The sequence below is a fragment of the Herpailurus yagouaroundi genome, unplaced genomic scaffold (assembly GCF_014898765.1).
Source record: "Herpailurus yagouaroundi ecotype Mexico unplaced genomic scaffold, PumYag 186, whole genome shotgun sequence".
Classification (NCBI taxonomy): domain Eukaryota; kingdom Metazoa; phylum Chordata; class Mammalia; order Carnivora; family Felidae; genus Herpailurus; species Herpailurus yagouaroundi.
This window is the reverse complement of record NW_024412417.1, coordinates 48,679,982-48,698,978: the sequence shown is the minus strand read 5'-3', so window position 1 is coordinate 48,698,978 and position 18,997 is coordinate 48,679,982. Positions and strand designations below refer to the sequence as shown.

The following is an 18,997-nucleotide window of genomic DNA, read 5'->3' as shown; positions in this document are numbered from 1 at the left end:
GCCAGCCTCCGGGATGGCAGTGATTCTGGCCTGTCTGAGAGCGAGGAGAGCGTGTTCTCAGGCCTGCAGGATTCCGGCAGCGACAGTAGTGAGGATGACCCAGCCGAGGGAGAGGATGGGGCCGGCGGTGATGACAGCCACAGCAGGATGGAGGAGACCTCTGGGCAGCAGGTGCAGGTGGGTGAGCGAGGAGCCTCCTGGTGGGCCCTTTTGGCATGAAGGTGGCCAGGAAAGAAAGCGACCCCCAGGCCTCGGGCTCTCAGCGTCCTCACTGCTGTTTTCGAGCTTCCTGGTTGGAGCTGGAGCGCTCCGAGTCGGGTGCTGTTTTTCACAGTTATGCGCTCTGTTCTCAGGAACTCGAAAAGTCCACCTCCCTGGGCCTCCCCCTCAGATGATTCTGACGTCACCTTTCCATAGGACTCCGCTCTCTCTGCTAGACTCAGTCGTAGCCCGGGTTTCCCAGGGGCAAACCTGAGGTGGGGATTCATGCGCAAGAGACTGTCTGGCGGGGAGCTCCCAGGACACACATGAGGGAGCCGGCCCGACAGGAGCGCCGTTCCACTCGAGCCCGGCCCCAGAGAGCCTTGCCGGTTGACGCTTCGGCATCGTGCCCACCCCTGTGGTGATGGGGAAGGGGTACTTCGGCTCTTGTCTCAAGCAAGAAAAATGAGAGAAAAGCTGAAACTAAAATATGACATTAGCTGTTTGGAGTGTTTTCGTTACTGGTTTTAAAAGCTTATTTATTTATTTTGAGAGAGAGACTATCACAAGTGGGCTCCCTGCTGTCAGCACCGAGCCCCAGGTGGGGCTCGAACTCACGACCCTGAGATCAGGACCTGAGCCGAAATCAAGAGTCAGACACTCAACGGACAGCCACCCTGGCGCCCCTGGAATGTTGTAGAAAGTAGTTTATAACTATATTTCCAGTGGGTCTGGTGTTCTGGAAGTTACGACTTTGAATCATACAGGAGTCCACCCCCATAATAGAAACCAAAAAGCCGTGCTTGTTCTGTTTCCTAGGAAGAAAAGATTTAAAGTCACATTTCAACCTTCCACTCACTCAAGCCTTAGTTGTAATGCTGGTGTGCAGGGAGAGATGTGTTTACTGTACTGACCATGGTTTGTAGGGTGATGGCCAACGATTTTTCCCTCTTTTTAACTTTATAAAATTATAAAATAGGGGCGCCCGGGTGGCTCCGTCCGTTAAGCATCTGACTTTTGCTTGGGTCATGATCTCATGGTTCGTGAGTTCAAGCCCCGTTTGGGGCTCTGTGCTGACAGCGTGGAGCCTGCCCCAGATCCCCTGTCCCCTCTCTCCCTGCCCCTCCCCTGTTTGAGCATTGTGCGTGTCCTCTCTCAAAGATATATAAACGTTTAAAAATGTTACAAAATACACTTTCTTGACAAAAATGAAATGTTTTCTCAGCACTGTTCGGTACAGAGTGGGAGTTCTCATTCCCTGCCTTTGCTGTGGTTCGTGACCACAGCTAACAGTTTCATCACCTTCCCGTGTCTTTTCTCCTCCTTTTAAAATTAAGGGTCCACACGCTGACATATTTATTTAATTTAATTAATTAACGTATTTTTTAAGTAGGTGACACACCCAACGTGGGGCTTGAACTCATGACCCTGAGATCAAGTCACATGTTCTACAGATAGAGCCAGCTAGGTGCCCCAATTTTTTTTTTTGAAAGAAAATTTTTTAAAGTGTATTTTTACTTGATGGAGGGAGGGAAAGAGAGAGAGAGAGAGAGAGAGAGAGAGGGAGCCCATGCGCATGCAAGTTGGGGAGGGGCAGAGAGAGAAGGAAAGAGGACCCAAATTAGGCTCCGTGCTTACAGCACAGAGCCTGACGCGGGGCTCGAACTCAACCGTGAGATCGTCAACTAAGCTGAAGTCAGATGATTAACCAACGGAGCCACCCGGGCGTCCCCCCATTTTTTTTTTTTTTTTTTTTTACAAAGGGTTTTTTGTCTTTGTTTATGAACAGAATTTTAAAAGTAATTTTTAAAAGTTAACTAACTTTTGGGGCACTTGGCTGACTCAGTCAATAGAGAGCACACAGTCTTGATCTAGGTCCTGAGTTCAAGCCCTGTGTTGGGTGTGGAGCCTACTTAAAAAAAATTAAGTAACTTTTTTAATAAACGTTTCTTTCTTTTTTTTTTTTTTTTAACCTTTATTAATTTTTGAGAGAGAATGTGAGCGGGGGTTGGCGGGGGCAGAGAGAGGGAGACACCGAATCTGAAGCAGGCTCCGGGCTCTGAGCTGTCAGCACAGAGCCCGACGTGGGGCTCGAACCCATGAAAGCGAGTTGATGACCTGAAGTCAGGTCAGACAAATGAAGTCAGACACTCAAATGACTGAACTGCCCGGGCGCCCCTTTAATGGAAATTTTTTTTTAAGTTCTCTAAATGAGGTAACAGTGCAGGTACCTCAAGAGGATGTCCAGGGGGTCTGATGGAAGGGGCGCATTCTGCGTGTGCCCACGCTCCGTCCCTTCTGGGCTGCTGGGCACATGCTTGTCCACATGGGTCCTTCTCAGGTTTCTGTGCCAACGTGGCCGGGTGTTCCCTGCAGGGCCGCCTTCTTGGTCTGCTTGCTGGGCCATCCAGCAGGGACTGAGGCCACAGCCCAGGAGAGACCAGATGCCTTCCCTCGTCAGAAGGTGGGGCGCAGCCCTCCGTCCGGGGGAGCTGGCTCTGCGGCAGCCTGGCCTGCCCCCCACTTGAAGCCGGGACCGGGGCCCCTCCGGTGTGTGCCATGTGGGGCGGCTTCAGGACTTCACCCTCCTCGTCTCCTGCCTGGGAGGTGTCCCTCCTTCCTGCTCACGCCCAGGCCGTAGGGCCATCCCTGTCTCTTGTGGGCAGTCCTGGACACGAGACCCACGAGCCATGAGCGGTTCTGAGTCCCACACACACCCTGGATGGCCACCTCAGGGTCCTGCCCTGCCCTGTGCCAGTCAGTGTTCACATCTCTGGCTTTTTTATGCTTTCATTGAGGGGTACAGGTGGCCTGTATTGGAGCACTTCCTGTTCTAATCACAGTTGTCACGCTTAGGTTTGAACTCCTCGAGGCAGAGAGAGGGGATTGAGGTGTGGGGGGAGTGTTCTCTCGCTTAGTGGAAATCTCCCTGTCTCTCCTTTTTTCCACCTGTTCCTCAAGCCTTTCACACCCATCCACCTGGTTGAGCTGGTTCCCCCTCCGCGTTTTCTGCCCACACCCCCTCTTTGGATGGCCTGAGCCCCGTCTGCAGCACGTAGCCTCGTAGCCAGAAACTGAGCCAGCAGCCAGTCACCGCTTCCCATGTGTTCCTATCTGCCCGAACGTGGCCGTATGGGGCGTCCAGAGTGGCCCCATGACAGCCCCGGTCAGGCCTGCACTCCACCGTCTGAAGCCCTATCATGGGGGGGGGTTCCCCTGGGTCAAGGTCCCCTCAGGGTTTCACCTGCTGTAGCTAGGGGCCTGCTACCTGTCACACCATGGAGGCTTTTGTCAAGATGTCAACCTGTCTTGACAAGGTGTTCCTGCCACCCGCACGGGCCGTCAACCCAAGACCCACTTCCGTTGAGCAGCTTCTAGAATCGGTGTCCCTACCACTGTCAGCTCTATGGGCCCCTGCCAGCAGTGACGCCAGCTTCTGCTCGTGTCTTTGCCGGGTGTCCCAGCTTTTTAACAGGAAGCCCCAGCGTTCTCTGGCTTCTGGCCGTGGCCGCCTCTGTGGTCTTGCAAACAGTGGCTGTGGGTGAGCTGCTTGTCAGGTCGAAGTGGCGTTTTCCCAGGGACCCACTCCAGCTTGTACGACCAAGCAAAATGTTCTCCTGCTCTTCCTCCCGCTCCGGTGCCTCCTTCCTGGGGCTTGGTTCTTACTAGGTGCTGATGGCCACTGTGCCGTGAGGCTTTGCAGTAACTTCTCTGCCTGCTGCGTGCTCCCGTCTGTGACTTGGCTCCCGTCGCCGTTTCTTCCACTTCCTGTACACAAGCTGTCTCCAGGCTCCCCCCACTTCCAAGGAAGCAGGTGGCCACACTGCTTCACGTGTCTGAAGAGCATCCTGCCTCATTGTCAGGCTGCGTTCTAACGTCACATCAAGGACACACATCCTGGGGCAGAGGCCAGCAGGAAATAGGTGCTAATTGTGGGTACGGTCCTCTGGGCTTTTCCGACTGTCTCTGATGCCCCCTGGCCCAGACACGCTGATCAAGTGACGCAGGCTGCCGAGTACCTGTGCAGGCGGGGGCTGCCTTATTTGCCTAATGGTTCTGGGAGGTATGGGGCTGATAGGTCATTGTCCGGGGACCCTGCCCCATAAGTCCGTCCACGGGTTCCACGTGTGGCTGCCACAGGCCATCCCGGGCAGGCCACGAACATCCTGCTGGGACCCTCCACACGTGATCGTGGATGGCCAGGTGGTCACAGGCATGTTCTCTGGAGACTGCCCTGAGTGCCCACCTTCCTTTCCCACGGGCAGAGATGGGGTTACGTGGCCCAGGTGCTCAGGGTCACCCACTTCGGTGTTTGGCTGCCCTGGGTGCCACCATCGGCGAGCTCCTCCTCCACTTCCTCCTGGGGGTTTGGTGGCCGTGCAGATGTGTCCACTACTTTGTTAGGGTTGCGTGGAATATGTGACGTGCATGGTAGGGACACAGCAGAGCGCTCGCTCGGGAGTTCCTGAGGGTCGTTCCTCCCGCCCTGCCCTGCCTTCTGCTCCTGCACGAGGGTGAGGACTGTTTCGGTCCCTGGGTCTCTCCAGGGTGTTCTTCGCACATCCAGGCGCCCGTTTGTGTCGTGTGTGATGGCTTCCTAACCTCCGTCTTCTGCCCTGCTCTTCTCTGTCTCAGGACCACCCTCGCGCGCGGTGCCTGCAGCGTGCACGGGCCGCCGGTGGGTGGGCACTTGTGACCTTGTGCTGTCCCGGTGGTCTTGCGATGCTCCCCTCATTTGCTTGCACGTGCAAGCAGGTTTTCGGATACGTTCCGGGAAGCATCTCTGGGTCAAAGGCCGATGCGTTTTTAGCGGAAGGAAAGTGTGCTATTTGAACTCGCCACACCCCCCGAGGCACCTGTTTCCCATCCCGCCGAGACAGTGCATGGTGAAACCTCAGTATTTTCTTACTCTAATACGTGGAAAGTGGCCTCGTGTTGCACTGTGATTTTTTTCTTAAGTTGGGAACGAGGCATCTTTTCCTGTGTTTCTGGGAGCATGGTTCCGGCTGTGTGCCCCCCAAGACACAGTTTCCATCACTGTCCTATTTCTCGAAGGTCAGGCTCTGCAGGCCCCACTTCTGTTCCCCTTCACGTGGGTCAGGGAGTGCCGTGTGGACCCCTGGCGTTGGGGGCCTTGCATCCCCTCCCCAAGCCCCGCCCTCTGCTCCCCACGGGCTCCAGCTCAAGGCCCGGGTGGGGCCCAGCCCCTGCCCCTCACTCTGTGCATGGCCCGTCTGCAAGCCTGCCCCAGCCGGACCGTCCTCGGCACACGCGTCACTGAAGGAGGCTGTAGAGGGGCCCTGTGCTGCGTGTTCCCTGTGTGGGGGGGGTCCCCCCCCGCCCCCCCCCCCCCCCCCGCCCAGCCTCTCCCTGGCTCTCGGCCGCCTGCCTGCGTCCCTCCTGTGTCCACTCTCAGGCACGGGGAGCTTCCTCAGGCTCCCCCCGTCCCCAGCACGCCGACCCCTGCCCTCCCTGTTCCCGGATCCCTGGCTTCCTGCTTGGCAGGCGGGAGCGTGCCCCCTTGCCGGCGTCCTCCGCAGCAGCTGTCTGCGGTCCCCTGGGAAAGGTGAGGTCTTCGTGCTTCTTCTGGACTACTTGCGTCGAGTGGATTTGTGTATTGAAAGTCGTCTTACCCTTTTGTGCTTGTTTAGGGCCCATTTTTCCTCCTTGTTGTGTTTACTCGGGTCCTCATTTACGTGGGGTTTTCCTACTTTGTTGTCTTTCGTTCAGAAGTTCCCATTGTTGGCTCAGTAGTCTGCTCACCGCATTCAAGAATGTGACCGTACAAGTGATCGTGCCCGTGAGTAGTGTTCTGTAGGTATTTCAGGAAGAGTTCTGCCTGTTGTGTGCTGCAGACCTGCGGGCAGAAGGGGCCCGCCTGGGTCTTGGCACCGGTGGAGCTGTGGCTTGTGGGAGGCAGCTGGGGGCACGTCCGATGACTGTCACCAGCTAGTTAATGGAGCGCCTACCATAGGAGCGAGGATGCGGCCCCGTGGGGGAGGGGAGGCAGTGGTTCCTCCACCTGCCCTGCCACCTCCAGGCATGACACATTTTGTGGCACTCTCATTTCTGGGGATCAGAGTTCAGGCAGGGTGAGGTGCTGTCGTGTCCGGGTGACGTCGTCAGCGGGATTGGGGGGGGGGTCCCACAGCCTCCCTCAGCCGTGTCCCTCCAGGGTTCTGGTATGTTCTGTCTAGCAGGACCATCAGTCATCACACCCCTTGTTTGGGGGGCTCAGGTGAGGGTCCCGAGGAAGAAATCTGGGGCCTCTCCACTCGTGTCCAGGCTGGGGCAGCCTGCATGATGGGCACTCACTGGGCAAGTCTGCCTGCCCGTCTGGGACGTTCCCCACCGTCGGGGCTCTGAGGACAGGCTGTCTGTTATATGGGGCAGATGTGCAGGAGCTTCATGGTCTGGATCCAGAATTCATGCATCGTCAGTCGGGGCTGCTCTCCTCGGACAGGTGAGCCGGCCACAAGCCCACTCAGATTTGGGGAGGGGGCACGTAGACTGCCCCTTGATGGGAGGAAAGTCAAAGGTTTACAGCTATGGTTTGGAACAGCTACAGCGTCCACCCCCGCCATCCCTCTCGGACCCTTACCTCGTGGCCGTGTTGGCCGTGGCCTCGGCCCGAGGGTCTCGTGTGAATCAGGTCTAGGTGCCGGCAGGTCCTCGGCCTCCTCCCCTGCGGCCACGTGCAGCAGTGGCTTCGAGTCTCACTCAGTTTTTCTGTTGTAAATGGGGAAGCGGGTCGCCCTGCATGGTCAGCGGTCTCTGGTGTCCTGATGTTGGCCAGGCAAGGGCAACCATCTCCTCGTGCTGGGCCGGGTCCTGCTCCGGGGCATGACCCTGGCCCCGAGTCTCCCTCCTTTTTCTCTGAGAAATGAGGGGTGTTCTCATCTCATGTTCTCTCTGGCCTTGGCAGGCCCCGGTGGTGCACGTTCTCTAACACGTGTACCTCCTCGGCGTCAGTCCGTGCTCCTGGTCAGACTGGCATGTGCGTGGACATGGGCGTGTGCACGGAGCTCTTCGACCCCGGCCCTTCCCTGAGCTGGGCCCTGAGGAGGCTCCGCAGCAGCGAGGGCCAGTCCGGAGGGTCTGCGGATCGGGTTCTTGGAGGCTCCTTTGTGCACGGGGTCTTTGCTCCTCCCCTGGGTCGCTGAGAACATGGGTTACCGGTAGCGCTCTGGATGTGACCCCTGCTCCGAGGTGTCAGGGACACTCCCGAGCCCGGCACACCTCCTGTGGACCTTCAGGGTGTGGTGGCTGCTGTTTCCTTTCTTCTGAGTCTCTTGACAGCACCCTCTTGTGAGCAGTCCTGCCTGGGACCCCGCAGGGAGGGCCGTGCAGGGAGCAAAGTTTCAGCTTGGCTGACCTAGTCTGAGCCAGCACAGCCCGCGTCGGGAGGTCGGGGAGCCTGTGTTGTCACATGCGTGCTTGGCGGTGGCAGTGGGGTGTGGCCGGGCTGGGTCTGTTGCAGCTGCAATGAGATGCCATTTAGGCTGTCAGAACCCCTTCGGGGCCCCTGCCTCGGTCTTTACGGTGTGTTACAGTCTTGGGGGTGGGTAGAGAAGCAGGAGCGAGTTCCCCTGAGGACCAGGTCCAGAGGCCGCCCAGGATTCAGGGACACGGCCTGACCCGGGCTCCCAGTGCTGTCTGCCCCGTGGCCCTTCACCCAGGGGCGCCTGCTGCTTGTTCCGCTCCGAGGTGGTCCCGGCCTGCTGCCCGGCGGTCGACACGGCCTCCCTCTCCCTAGTGCTCGGCGTGCCCTTGCGTGCCTCTGGCCCTGCCTGGACACTGGCCCCCGGCCTGCCTGCCTGCTGCTGGCCTCTTTGCTGATGCCCCACAGTTCCTCGCGCCACTGTACACGGGTCTGCCCTTCGCTCCTGCTGTGCCCTGGTCGGGGGGGCACTCATCGACAGAAGGCTGCCTCTCTCTGTGTCCACCAATGTGTCCAGTGTGGGCACATTGAGGGGGCAGTGCCACGCAGGGCTGAGCCTGTCTTGAGGTGGGTGCTCGTGTCCTGCAGACGGTGTGGGTCTGGGCAGACCCCGACCTCCTGGATTCTGCGCCTGAGGACCACCGTCTCCGACGGTGGCAGCGCTGCGCCGAGTGAGAGACAGGAGGCAAGGATGGTGGGGCCCCCGTTCTTGGGTTCGCGTCCTTTGTGTTTCACGTTCCTTTTAAGTTGTCTTTTAAAATTTTCCTTTTCCTGAATGCCCAGCAAAGGGTCTCCAGGCTGTGAAGGGGTCGCTCCCGGAGCCGCCCCTGGATCCTGGAGCTGGGCTGCGCCCGCGCCTCTGCTGCCCCCTGGTGGCCACCGTGCTGCCTGCAGCACCACTTCTGGAGAGAGACCAAGGAGGGCTGGGGGTCCAGCTCTTTTGTGTGGGAACTTGCTGCCCGCTGCTGGGGTGCCCCTCCTTGCCGGGTCCGGCCTGTCTCTGGCTCCCTGTGCCTGCACGCTTGCCCGGGGCGCTGGCCACACCCAGCACACGACGATGTGGGGTGCGCTGGAGGACAAGGGGACCCCATGACCATGGCCTGAGGCGCAGGTGATGTAGGGCTCTGCGGGGTTCAGTGCTGCTGGAGAGCATCAGCAGGCCTGGTGCTGTGGGCGGCCGTGGAGCCTGGCCGGGGCCGCCACCGTGGACCTGCTGGCCGTGGCCTGGCATTGGGGGCACTTGCTGAGGAGGCCTGGTGCCCGGCCCTGAGCCTGGGGCAGGTGTGCCCCCGGGCCGCTGCTGCAGGCGGAGCTCCCTTCGGGCAAGGATGGGAGGAGAGCTCTGGGCCCTCCTTGCCCCCCACCCACGGCCCGCACCCATCAGGCGGTGCTGACCCACTTTTAGCGGGCACGGCTCCCACAGCGCATGCAGCATGGGGAGCGGGGTGGGGGAGACATGGAAACCGAATCCCGCCTTGTTCCTGGCCTGGAGAAAAACTTAGTCTCCCACCCTCCTTATACTGAGGGAAAAAACAGGCGAGAGGAAGAGCCGCCTCGCAGGCCCTTGGCTCTTGCCCGGTCAGGGGGAGCGGGGCTCTGGCGGGGGTGCCGCGCTCGGGGGCTCCTGCTCCAGAGTACTTTACTGCGCCCAGGAGTGAGAGGTAGGGCTGTTTTCCCCATCAGTCCTGGTTCCGGTACACCCGATCCCCCCACCCCGTGAGGGAAGGATCTGTTTTCCAGGTTAGGGTGTGAACGTTCAGTGGCGCCCACTCACTGACCTGGTGGACCGGGGTCAGCCTGGGGCCGTGGACACGTGGGTGGGGTGGGTGCCAGAGGGCTGTGTCCCCCGCAGCGTTCTGCAGGTTAGGGGGCGCCTCTCTCTCAGCTGCTGCAGACCGGAGGCCGCCTTGGGAGGAGGGTCTTGCCCTAGGAGCGAGCCGGCTGTGGCCTCGTGACCACCAGCAGCAGGTGCCACAGGCCTGCCTCCAGAGCGGCTGGCCTGGGTGTGGGTAACCCCCCTGCCCTGCCCTCACTTGCTGCCCCCGAGTGGCCTCTCCCACCTTGCCCCTGGACCCTGGGCTCTCCTGAACCTGGCAGGGCCGGGTAGGGGCTGTCGGGCCAGGAGCCCTGCAGCCGGTTTTTTCGTTAACTGGTGCGGGGGTGGCCAGGCCCTCAGCTGGTGGCTTTGTTGCTGACTGTTCCTTTTCCAGTCTGGCACCGGGTGTCAGCCCTTCCCTGGGGTCTTTCCTTGGAGGAACTTGAATGTAGTGACGGGGCTGGCCCTTGACAGGACCCCAGGTGAGGCCCATGAGGCCTGCTTAGACCTGGGGTGACCCTGATCTTGTCTTGAGGCCCAGGGCCAGGTTGGAACTGCCTAGAGATTGGGGGCGGCGGGAACCTCGGCCTCAGCATCAGCAAGAGGGATAGTTTGTTCCCAAGCCTCCAGTCCCAAGGAGGGGCCAAGGGACTTCGGGCCTGGGCTCTGTCCGAGGTCAGAGGGCATCACATCCTGACATCACAATTGTCCCTTCTCTCTACAGGCTGGCATCCCTTCCCCAAGGACAGAGGTGGCGAGAGCGAAGGGCTACGAAGAGTACGCAGAAGACAGCTCTGATGAGGAGGTGCGGGCTGGGCTTGCCTCCTCCCCAGGGGGGCTGTGCTGTGCTGTGCTGGGTACAGAGGAGTCAGGCCACAGTGAGGGGCCCCACTCGTGGTTTGGGAGAGCGATTTTGGGGTCAGGACACCTGTCTGCAGGAGGGTGAGTGTGTGTGGGATCACTAGGAAAGGAGGAAGGGTGAATGTGATGCGGTGGACCCCCAGGTGTGTCTGTGGGGCGGCCCCTGATGCTGGGGTCCCCCGTGCGCTCTGCGGAGGCTGTGCTTGTGCTCTCGGTGGGCACGGAGAGGTTGGGGCAGGGGTGGCTTCTGTCGCACCAGCTGGCCTGTGCTGGGCCTCGGGGGGTGACGGGTCTGGGTGCTGAGGGCAGGAGGTGGGTGGCCTTTGGGTGTTCCGCCCCCGCTCTCCTCGGTGTCCTCGAGGAGTGGACTGATGTGGCTCCAGTGAATCCGGTAGCTCCTTCACGTTTGTCGTCTGAAGGGACAAGCGTGGCGGTGGGCAAGTGGTGCCCAGTCTGGCGTCCGGAGGCCCTGGTGTGTGGGCCAGAGGCTCAGCTCCCTGGGCCTGCCTGGTGTGGGAGGGCTGGAGGCTGAGGAGCTCTGAGCCCGGAGGTGGCCATCTCCTCCTGCCTGTCCCCTCCCACGTGTGTCCCAGTCACTGGCAGGGCTGTGGCCCCGAGCCTCCCAGGGCCCTGGTGGGCGCCCAGGTGTGTGCCTCTTTGGAGCTGCAGGGGGATGGCTTTGGCGCATGGCTTGCAGGGACAGCGGCCCTCCAGAGCTGCCTGTCAGGGGCTGTCCCGGGGCCTGGGGAGGCACGCGCCCCCTCCCCTGTTCGGCCTCCACCCCCACCCTCACGCTCTCTTGGCAGCGGCTGCAGGAGCCTTGGCTGCCCGCCCGATCTGGCCTCTGTGCGTTTAGAGAACAGAGACAAAACAAAATAAATTGGTTTCCTGGCCGGAGCAGCGGGCGCACACGGTGAGGGGGGGCCAGCGCAGTGCGGCTCCCTGCCTGTCTCCCCCCTCCCAGGGGCTCTGGCTGTCGGCAGCCACATCCTGTCGGCTACTTTTTTATATTTGGTATTTTGAGAAATCGATGATGGTTGTAAATGGAGTGCAGAGGCGGGGGAGGGGCCTCGGCCTGCCCACAGGGAGGCGCTCCTCCCGGCCCGGCCTGCGGGGGCCGCTTCCTCTGGCAATGACTATCCCATATGTGTGAGTGACAGGAGGGGGCCCGATGCCCGCCTTCCTGAGCTCTGCCAGCACAGCCGGCCTGCGGCTCGAGGGGGCGGCAGAGCCCAGCCTTCAGGAGCCGCGCCAGGCCCAGCGGACGCTTCCCTGAGCAGCACGTGTGCCTGGGGTGCTCCGGGTCCTGCCGTGCTGACTTTGTGGGTGTCTCTGCCATCCTGGCAAAGCGGGGTGGGCTTCAGGGAACAGGCCTGGGGGCCAGGCGGCGAGGGGTCCCGTCGGGCACCTGAACAGACCCGGCGCAGAGCATAGGGCTCGGGGGCCGCCGTCCGGGCACATTCCTGGTGTCAGAGCTACACCTTCTCCCTGCAGCGTGCTTAGAGGTGGTCGGCACCGGGTGGACCCCACTCGGGCTCTGGCCGGCGGCAGAGGTGTCCTCATGGGTTTCGTGCTCCTGGGAGAGAGAATCTTCTTGGATGCTGCTGTGCGGTGGCCACACCTGGAGTCCCTTCCCCTGGGCCCTGCCCCGCCCCGCCCCACCCCTGGGTCTGGATCTCAGGCCTGAGCTGGTGTGTGCTGGGGCTTCTGGACCCTCTGACTGCTGGCCTCGGCTTTGGGGAGCCCCCCCCACCCCAGATGCTGACTGATGAGTGGCAGTCTACCCTCGTGGGATGGTCTGAGTCCTGTTTCCGTACGTCTGCCCTCCTCGGTCCCCCAGACTCCCATCCCAAGCCACGTTGGGGCCCAAGTCCCCTGGACGTGCCGCTGGGTCTGGCGGGGGGCCTGGAGTGGGGGGAGTCCGGAGCAGCCGCGGGCTGTGTCCACCCCACCCCCACACGTCCACCTCACTCCTCTCCCACGGCACCGCACCTCACAGACGTGATCTCATCCAGCCGCCCGACCCGGGGGAGGTGGGGCGGGGTGGGGGGAGGGGGCCGGCGGCCTTCGCGGCATCGGGGCCCCTCTTTGTTCCGAGCAGCTGGGAGAAACTGAGGCCGGCGAGAGGTGAGAGGTGAGGGGTGGCTGTTGAACTCTGGCCAGGGAGACCGGGAGGCATCCACCTCATCCCAGTCCCTGAGCCCCAGGGCCTGACCCCCTCCTGTCCACCGTGGGACCCTCCTGTGCCCGGAGAGACCTCCGCGGCGGGCGGGGGCCGGGCTGCAGCCCTGGCCGGCTCCGCGGCGCCCTGGCCTCCAAGTAACTTGGGATCCCGCGGGGACGAGCCCAGGCCTGTCTGCATCCAGAGCCCGCGATCCCCTCTGCTCTCTCGCCAAACGGCCGTTAATGGCTTCTCCCAGCTACTGAACCGGCAGCTGCCTCCAGCGCTGGCGGCCTCCCGCTCCTCCCGGGGCCGCCGCCCCGCCCATCCTGGCCGCCCGCGCGCTCCGAGCGCTTGCGTCGCTGCTGGCAGCGGGAGCCTGTCGGCTCAGGTTTCGGGCTGTTTGTGGAGAGCGCCCGGCGCTCAGCCTGCTCGTGTCGGCCTGACACCCCCACAGCCGGCCCGCAAGCGGGGCCGCCGGCCAGGCTCTGGTCTGTCCCTTCCCGCCGGTCTGACCCACGGCCTCGCAGGTGGTGGCCACAGGGTGCACTGGATGTGATGGCTGTGACCGCAGAGTGCCCCTCGGTGCCTCTGCCCGGCTCCGCCTCTGAGCCAGGCCTGCGGTGCCCGGTCGGAGGCACGCCCTCCTCTCCCCAGTGCTGCCTCCTCCTTCCTTAGGAGAGAGGATTCCCTCCCGGGGGTGGGGGCGGGGGCAGTGAGGAGCGTGCAGTGGCTGAAGTAGCTGTCCCTTAAGAGGGATGTGGTACGTGTCCAGGGATAGCCCCGGGTCTCTCAGTGCGGGGCCCGTGTGGCCGCTGGCAGGTGAAGGGGGGGCTGATTCAGAGCCACGGCACGTGGGTGGTGGAGGCCCCGGCCTGTTGCTCGGCCTGTTGCTCGTGCCCACTTGGAGCCAGTTTCCTTGGCAGCAGGAACCCAGTGGGGCAGGTGGGTGGGAGAGTGCCTGGAGGGACCCGAGGGTTTGCCCTGGGGCTGGAGGTGTGGCTGCTGGCTTGTGGAGGGAAAGGTGGTGGGGGGGGGGAGGGTAGTGACTGCAGAGGGGGCTGGGGACAGGGGCCACAGGTAGGGGCTAGCTGTGTGCAGGCAGTGCTTGGGGCTGAGGGGAGTCCTCCGGGGTAAGATTCTGGAGCTCGCTGGAGATGGGATGGGGGCAGGTGTGGAGCTCTGGGGACCGACCTGAAGCAGCAGCAGCTCTTTGAACAGTGGGTCTTGGAATGGGGGTCTCCACCACTCAGCCGGGGGCCCCGAGCCTGGGCCCACATGCAGCACTCCAGAGGGGTTTCTGGGAGCGCCTGCCTGCAGGTAGTCAAGAGTCAGAGGGCCCCAGGTGGGACTGCTCACTGCACCTTGATCAGCCCCAGGAGAGGGTCAGGTGGGTGGGGGTCTGGGGTAGCCGAAGACCTGGGAGCTGGGGCAGCTTCGGCACCCTCTGCCCACCGCGTGGACCCCGAGGGGGCCAGGCAGTGGGCTGGAGGCCTCTGTGCTAGCACGTGATGGCTCCGGCGGGCCTGGCCGGCAGCACTTTCGAGAGGGACGGGCAGATGGGGGTGATGGTGTCTGGGGTCGGCTTCTGCGGAGGTGCCTTGCTACCTGGGTTAGCAAATGTGAGTGGCGGTCTGATGGAGGAGGTTTGGGAAGGTGGCTCCGAGCTCCCTGCTGGGGTCTCCTCACCTGGCTTTGGCCTTTGGGGCGGGAAGAGGCCAAGTAGGACCTGGCTTTCTTCCCTTTGGCCCGTGAACCAGGACTCATCCTGCTGGAACCTTCGATGGGTTCTGAGGCAGCAGGTGAGCCTGGGGCACACAGCCCGGCCTCCTCTGCCCGGGGCTCTGACAGATTAAACACCATGGAGGAGCGAGGAGAGGCCGAGGCTCAGGAAGGCTGAGTGGTGCTCAGAGACAGGCGGGAGCTTCGTGCAGGGGGAGCGGAGCGAACACTGCCGGCATTGTAATCGGAGAGGGGCAAGGGAAAAGAGAGAGCCTGAGCGAGGGCGGCTGACCCCACGCTCCCAGGGGACAGGTGGGAGAGGCAGAACGAGGAGAGAGTGAAGGATTCCAGAGGTGGGCCGGCTTCCTCTCTCGCAGACAGACACGGGAGGGAGGTGGGCAGCCGGCCAGCGCCCTACCTGCAGTTCCAATCTGCGGTCCTGACAGCTGCAGCCACTTTGGGGAGGGGGAGGGGAGGGGCTCCTCGAGAGCGGAAAAATCCCAGCCGACACATCAGCCAGTTGTTGCTTGCCGCTTGTGTCCGGTGCAGTCTGGGGGGTGGGGTCCCCCGCTGGCCTCATCCCACAGGCTTGTGCTTGGGGCACAGAGGCCCCCCCAGGAGAGCACGGGGGTGTCTGTGTCCTCAGCCTGTACTCCGAGCTCGGTGCCTGACCTGGAGGGGTTGGTAGGTGCTTGCCCCCGCGGGGTCACATGTGCTTCCTGGCAGCCCACAGGTGCTGAGCAGGGTGGGGGCCGGCTGGCCTGCGGGCTGAGGCCTGGTGATGAATCATGTGGTGCCGCCAGCAGCTCATTCCCCCGGCCGGGGACAGGGAGCTGACAGCCGGGGCCGATCGGAGTGTTTCCAGCCCAGCTTGGCCCACAGAGGCGGCTGCTGGCCCAGGGCGCGGGCTCGGCCCCTCCTTTCCAGCTGTCTCTGGGGCGCGCACGCAGGGAATCCGGGGTCTTTGTCCCTCTCAGTGGACGACGAGGCTGGCCTTTTGGGAGGGAGGCAGGGCCTGCAGCGGGCACAGAGCACCTGCCGCCCCGGCCCAGCCGCCGTAGTAGCTGAGTGGACTCCGGTGGGGCTGCTGGGCTCGGGCTCTGGCTGGCCCGCCACCCCCGCCACCCGCCCCCCTGTCTGGTTTGAATTTCTGGAGCAGTGAAGGGTGACGGAGCGCTCCTCCCCCGCCCCTCCGCTCTCTCCTGTTGGCTGGCGGGCCAGGCCCTCGCCGCCGCCGCCGCCGCCGCCGCTGCCGCCGCCGCTGCTACCGGTGCAGCTCGGGGAGCGCCGGGCCCACTGCCCAGGCCTGAGTCGGCCAAGCTGCAGCCACTGTTGGAGTCACAGGGCCTGCCGTGGAGAGCTGGGCCTGTGTGCCCTGGGCCCTGATGGGCTGGGTCTCTGGGGACCATCCTTCTGTCTTCTCCCACCCGTTTTCCGGATTCAGAAGACCCCCCGCAGGGTCCTCCTGACACCCCGTCAGCTCTGGGGCTCGGGGTCCCCTCCGTTTGCGCTCTCAGCCTCGTGTGTGGGTGCGGCACTGCGCTGTGGTCGCAAGGTGGGCGCCCGCTCGGGTACTCATCATTTTGGGGGGCTTCATGAGGGGGGTCTGCGGCCCCCATCCAGGCTCGGGTGTGGAGATGTGATTCTAGTAGGGGAGGGGCAGGTGGGCCATGCCCCCTCCCCCCACCCCCACAGAACCGCACCCGGTGCCCAGTGAAGCAGGGGGGTGAGCACAAAGATCCTGGGGTACACCTGCCTCCCTGGACACCTCCCCCAGGTCCCGCCTGGGAGGAGAGGGGATGCCTTTCTCAGCCCCCCATCTGGACCCCCGTGTCTCCGGCCTGGGTCCTGGCTCCCCAGGCAGGCGGGTGGGGTGGGGGCTTCTGCAGTGACCCGGCTTGCCCTCTCCCTCCTTCCTCTGGCCAGCTGTAGGCTCCTGCAGGATTAAGGAAAGGAAATTTGGGGTTGGGTTTCTCTCCGAATGGAACCTGCCGTGGCGACTTTTTATCCTGTTATATTTCTATCACGTTGGACAGAGCCCCCCTCTAGCCCTTAATGGCTCTGGCTTTGAGAATTTCCTCCAGAATTACTCCACCACTTCCTGCTTTGCAGGTCCCCGGAGCCCCTCTGTGCAGAGGAGGGGGGCAGCTCTGGGCCTGCCCTGTTGGGGTGCCCACGTGGGCCTTAGCACCTGGCCTCTCCCCGGGGCCCGGGGGAGTGTGTCAGTGGGGGCCCCTGAGCCTGTGCTGAGGGCTGGGAGGGCCCAGGGCCGACACCTGGCGCCCTCGGCCATTCCCTACCCGGTCTGGCCGGAAGTCAGGCTGCTGGCCCGCCTGGCCAGCGTGGGGGAGGTGGCTCGTGGAAGGCCGCCCCCTGCCTTTCTTCTGTGCTGTGCCAGCAGAGCTGGAGCCACTAAACCGTAATTGTCACCTGCAGGATTTTAATGGTCAGCCAGCTGTGCACAGCTCGGGGAGGGGGCCTGAAATTGCCCTCCTCACAGGCAGGTGGGGCCTTTGGAGGAGCTCGGCGGAGCAGGGCGGTGGGCGGCCAGGGTTCCTCTCCGTGTGAGCAGCGCTGCAAGTGGCTGCGTGTAGGGCTGGGGGAGCCAGGGCAGCCCCCGCAGGGGTGGGCACCCCGGGGTGCCTGCAGATGGGTGCCATCTGGCCCGCACCCTTAGGCCCGCCGAGGCTCGGAGACCCGCTCCAACGGCAGTGCCCCTCACTCAGCCTCTTGGCTGAGTGTCCACTTCTTGGGTCTCTGTGGCAAAGGGTGAGGCCCCAAGGCTTGGCATGATTGTGCTGCCGGCCCTGGATTCCTCACCCCTGCAGGGGAGGCATGGGCGCCAGGCAGGCCCTGGGAGTGGAGGCCGCCCTGCTTGGTCCCTTGCCGTGGGGGCAGTGGGCTCCCTCTCTCCTTTCCTAGCCTTGCTCTCCCCCACCCGTCTCCTTCAGCCACCAGGCCGGGAGGAGGTACCTCGCTGTGCTCAGGCCTGGGAGGGACGGCCCAGCCCCTGGAAGGTGGACGCCTTCCCTGGGAGCTGGTGCCTCTGGGCCCAGGGAGGATGGGGCATGAAGAGACCGCCCTGAGAGCTGGGAGCGTGGTCTTGGGCTGGGCTCAGGCTGGATTCTGAACCTTCCAGAAAACAGTGCTTCCACGGTTGGACGATACTGTTTTGTTTTTAATTATACAAAGTTTCCAGACTTTATATTATCATATCAAAGACACAAAATACCAGCACGTAGTGACCAGAAGAAAACCCAGGTAGGAAGCCAGCACAGAAGGTTCCAGTGGGCCTGGGCCAGCTGGGCCAGTGCAGAGTCCTGCCACCGCTTGTCCGTCCATTGGCCCCAGAGGAGCCTGAGGCGCCCTCACAGGAGGCCTGTGCCTGAGTCGGGTCCACGGGGGGGCTCTCTGTGGAGAGCCCAGCGGCGTCGCCTCTAACTCCGAATCGTAGTCTTTCTGTCTCGGTCCTTGCTCTGCAGAGGGGAGGGGGTGGTGTCAGGGCCCGGGTGGAGACCCAGTGCCAGCCCGCGCCTGGGCTTCCCCGCTGGGTGCTGTCTCGGGTGGCGGGTGCTGCACCCCCTTCCGCGCTCACCCCGGCGTCCCCGTGCACTTTGGGGAAGAGAGCACGGTGCTGCACAGCCGAAACTGTAAAATTAAGTTTCCCAGATGTTCAGGCCCCAGGAGCTCACGCGTGCCGTCTGGAGAGGAAATGGGGATCGGGAAAAGCCGCGCCGCGTTTTCTCCCTGCTCACCCTGCTTTTCCGGTGCCACCGAGCGCAGCAGCAGCAGCTGTAAATCACAGCCGGCCAGCGCTCCCGCAACGTGCCCCTCTCCCCCAGCCTGTCTGCAGACCCCACAGCCACACGGAGGTCTTGAGTGGGCAGCCCCAGGGGTGTGGGCCAGGGCAGGAGGAGAGGCAGCAGGTGCCCGATAAGCCTTAGGCCGGCGCCAGGGGCCGTGGCAGGGCCAACGGATTAGGGGGGTGATGTCCCCTTCCTTCGGGGACAGGGTGGGTGGCCAGAGTCGCTTGAACTCTGGTCTGGTCCCAGCCTCTTAACAGTTTTAGTGGCCTCCCTGCTTCGTAGACTGCCGCTTCCCCCCCCCCCCCCCCCCCCCACCTGACCCTGGGTGGCCCTCTTCGGTCCCCGTGGGAACCTGTGGCCCTGGGAGGGGAAGGCCCAGGAAGGTCCAGCCCTGCCTGCTCCAGCTGGGCCCTTGCTGTGCTCCTCCCTCCCCGGGGTCCCGGGGCACAGTAGGTCACAGGTGCGGCCGGGGGTGGGTGGGGATGGGGGGGGCGCTCTGCCTGCCTCTGGCCCCACTCTCTGCCCGACAGGTGTGGGTAGTAGCTAGGGTCCTACGGAAGCAGGGGCCACCACATCCTCCGCGCCTCTCTTCCCACGGATGCCCGGTGGGCGACACTCACCAACTTTCTCTGGTTGCTGAGGCAGAAGGTACAGATCTGTTTGGGCTGGGCGTTCTCGCCGTCGCGGGTGGGGGGTGGTGGGGGCGGCGGCGGGGGGCTGCCGGGGCGCGCAGCGTGGAAGAAGGCAGGCCCCGAGTGGCACGGCTGCCCGTCGCCGCAGGCCTCGCCCACCAGCAGCACGTTGCCCAGGTGCGAGATGTAGCTGGAGGCCAGGCGCAGCGTCTCGATCTTGGAGAGCTTGCGGTCGGCCGGCTCCGTGGGGATGAGCGTGCGCAGAGCCGTGAAGGCCGTGTTCACGCTGTTGGTGCGGTCCCGCTCGCGCGCGTTCGCTGTGTGCCGCTGCCGGGGCTCGCGGCCCGGCCGCCCCCC

The 18,997-nt window shown here is 63.2% G+C and overlaps 2 protein-coding genes across 2 annotated transcripts in view; one reads left to right on the top strand and one right to left on the bottom strand.

Annotated features, from left to right (window-relative positions):
* BOP1 (BOP1 ribosomal biogenesis factor) overlaps window positions 1-11,068 on the top strand; it is an 11,585-nt gene extending 517 nt beyond the window's left edge. The window contains exons 2-3 of the mRNA XM_040494633.1: window positions 6-177; window positions 10,183-11,068. Coding sequence (XP_040350567.1) covers window positions 6-177; window positions 10,183-10,404 — 394 coding nt within the window. The 3' untranslated portion in view covers window positions 10,405-11,068. The remainder of the gene's footprint in view (window positions 1-5; window positions 178-10,182) is intronic.
* A 6,291-nt stretch (window positions 11,069-17,359) lies between these two features.
* SCX (scleraxis bHLH transcription factor) lies at window positions 17,360-18,994 on the bottom strand (the record flags this gene model as incomplete). The annotated part of the gene is made up of 3 exons (XM_040494632.1): window positions 17,360-17,678; window positions 17,798-17,850; window positions 18,629-18,994. Coding segments are annotated over 3 exons (693 nt in total), but the record flags the coding sequence as incomplete, so codon positions are not given.
* Window positions 18,995-18,997: the final 3 nt, after the last annotated feature.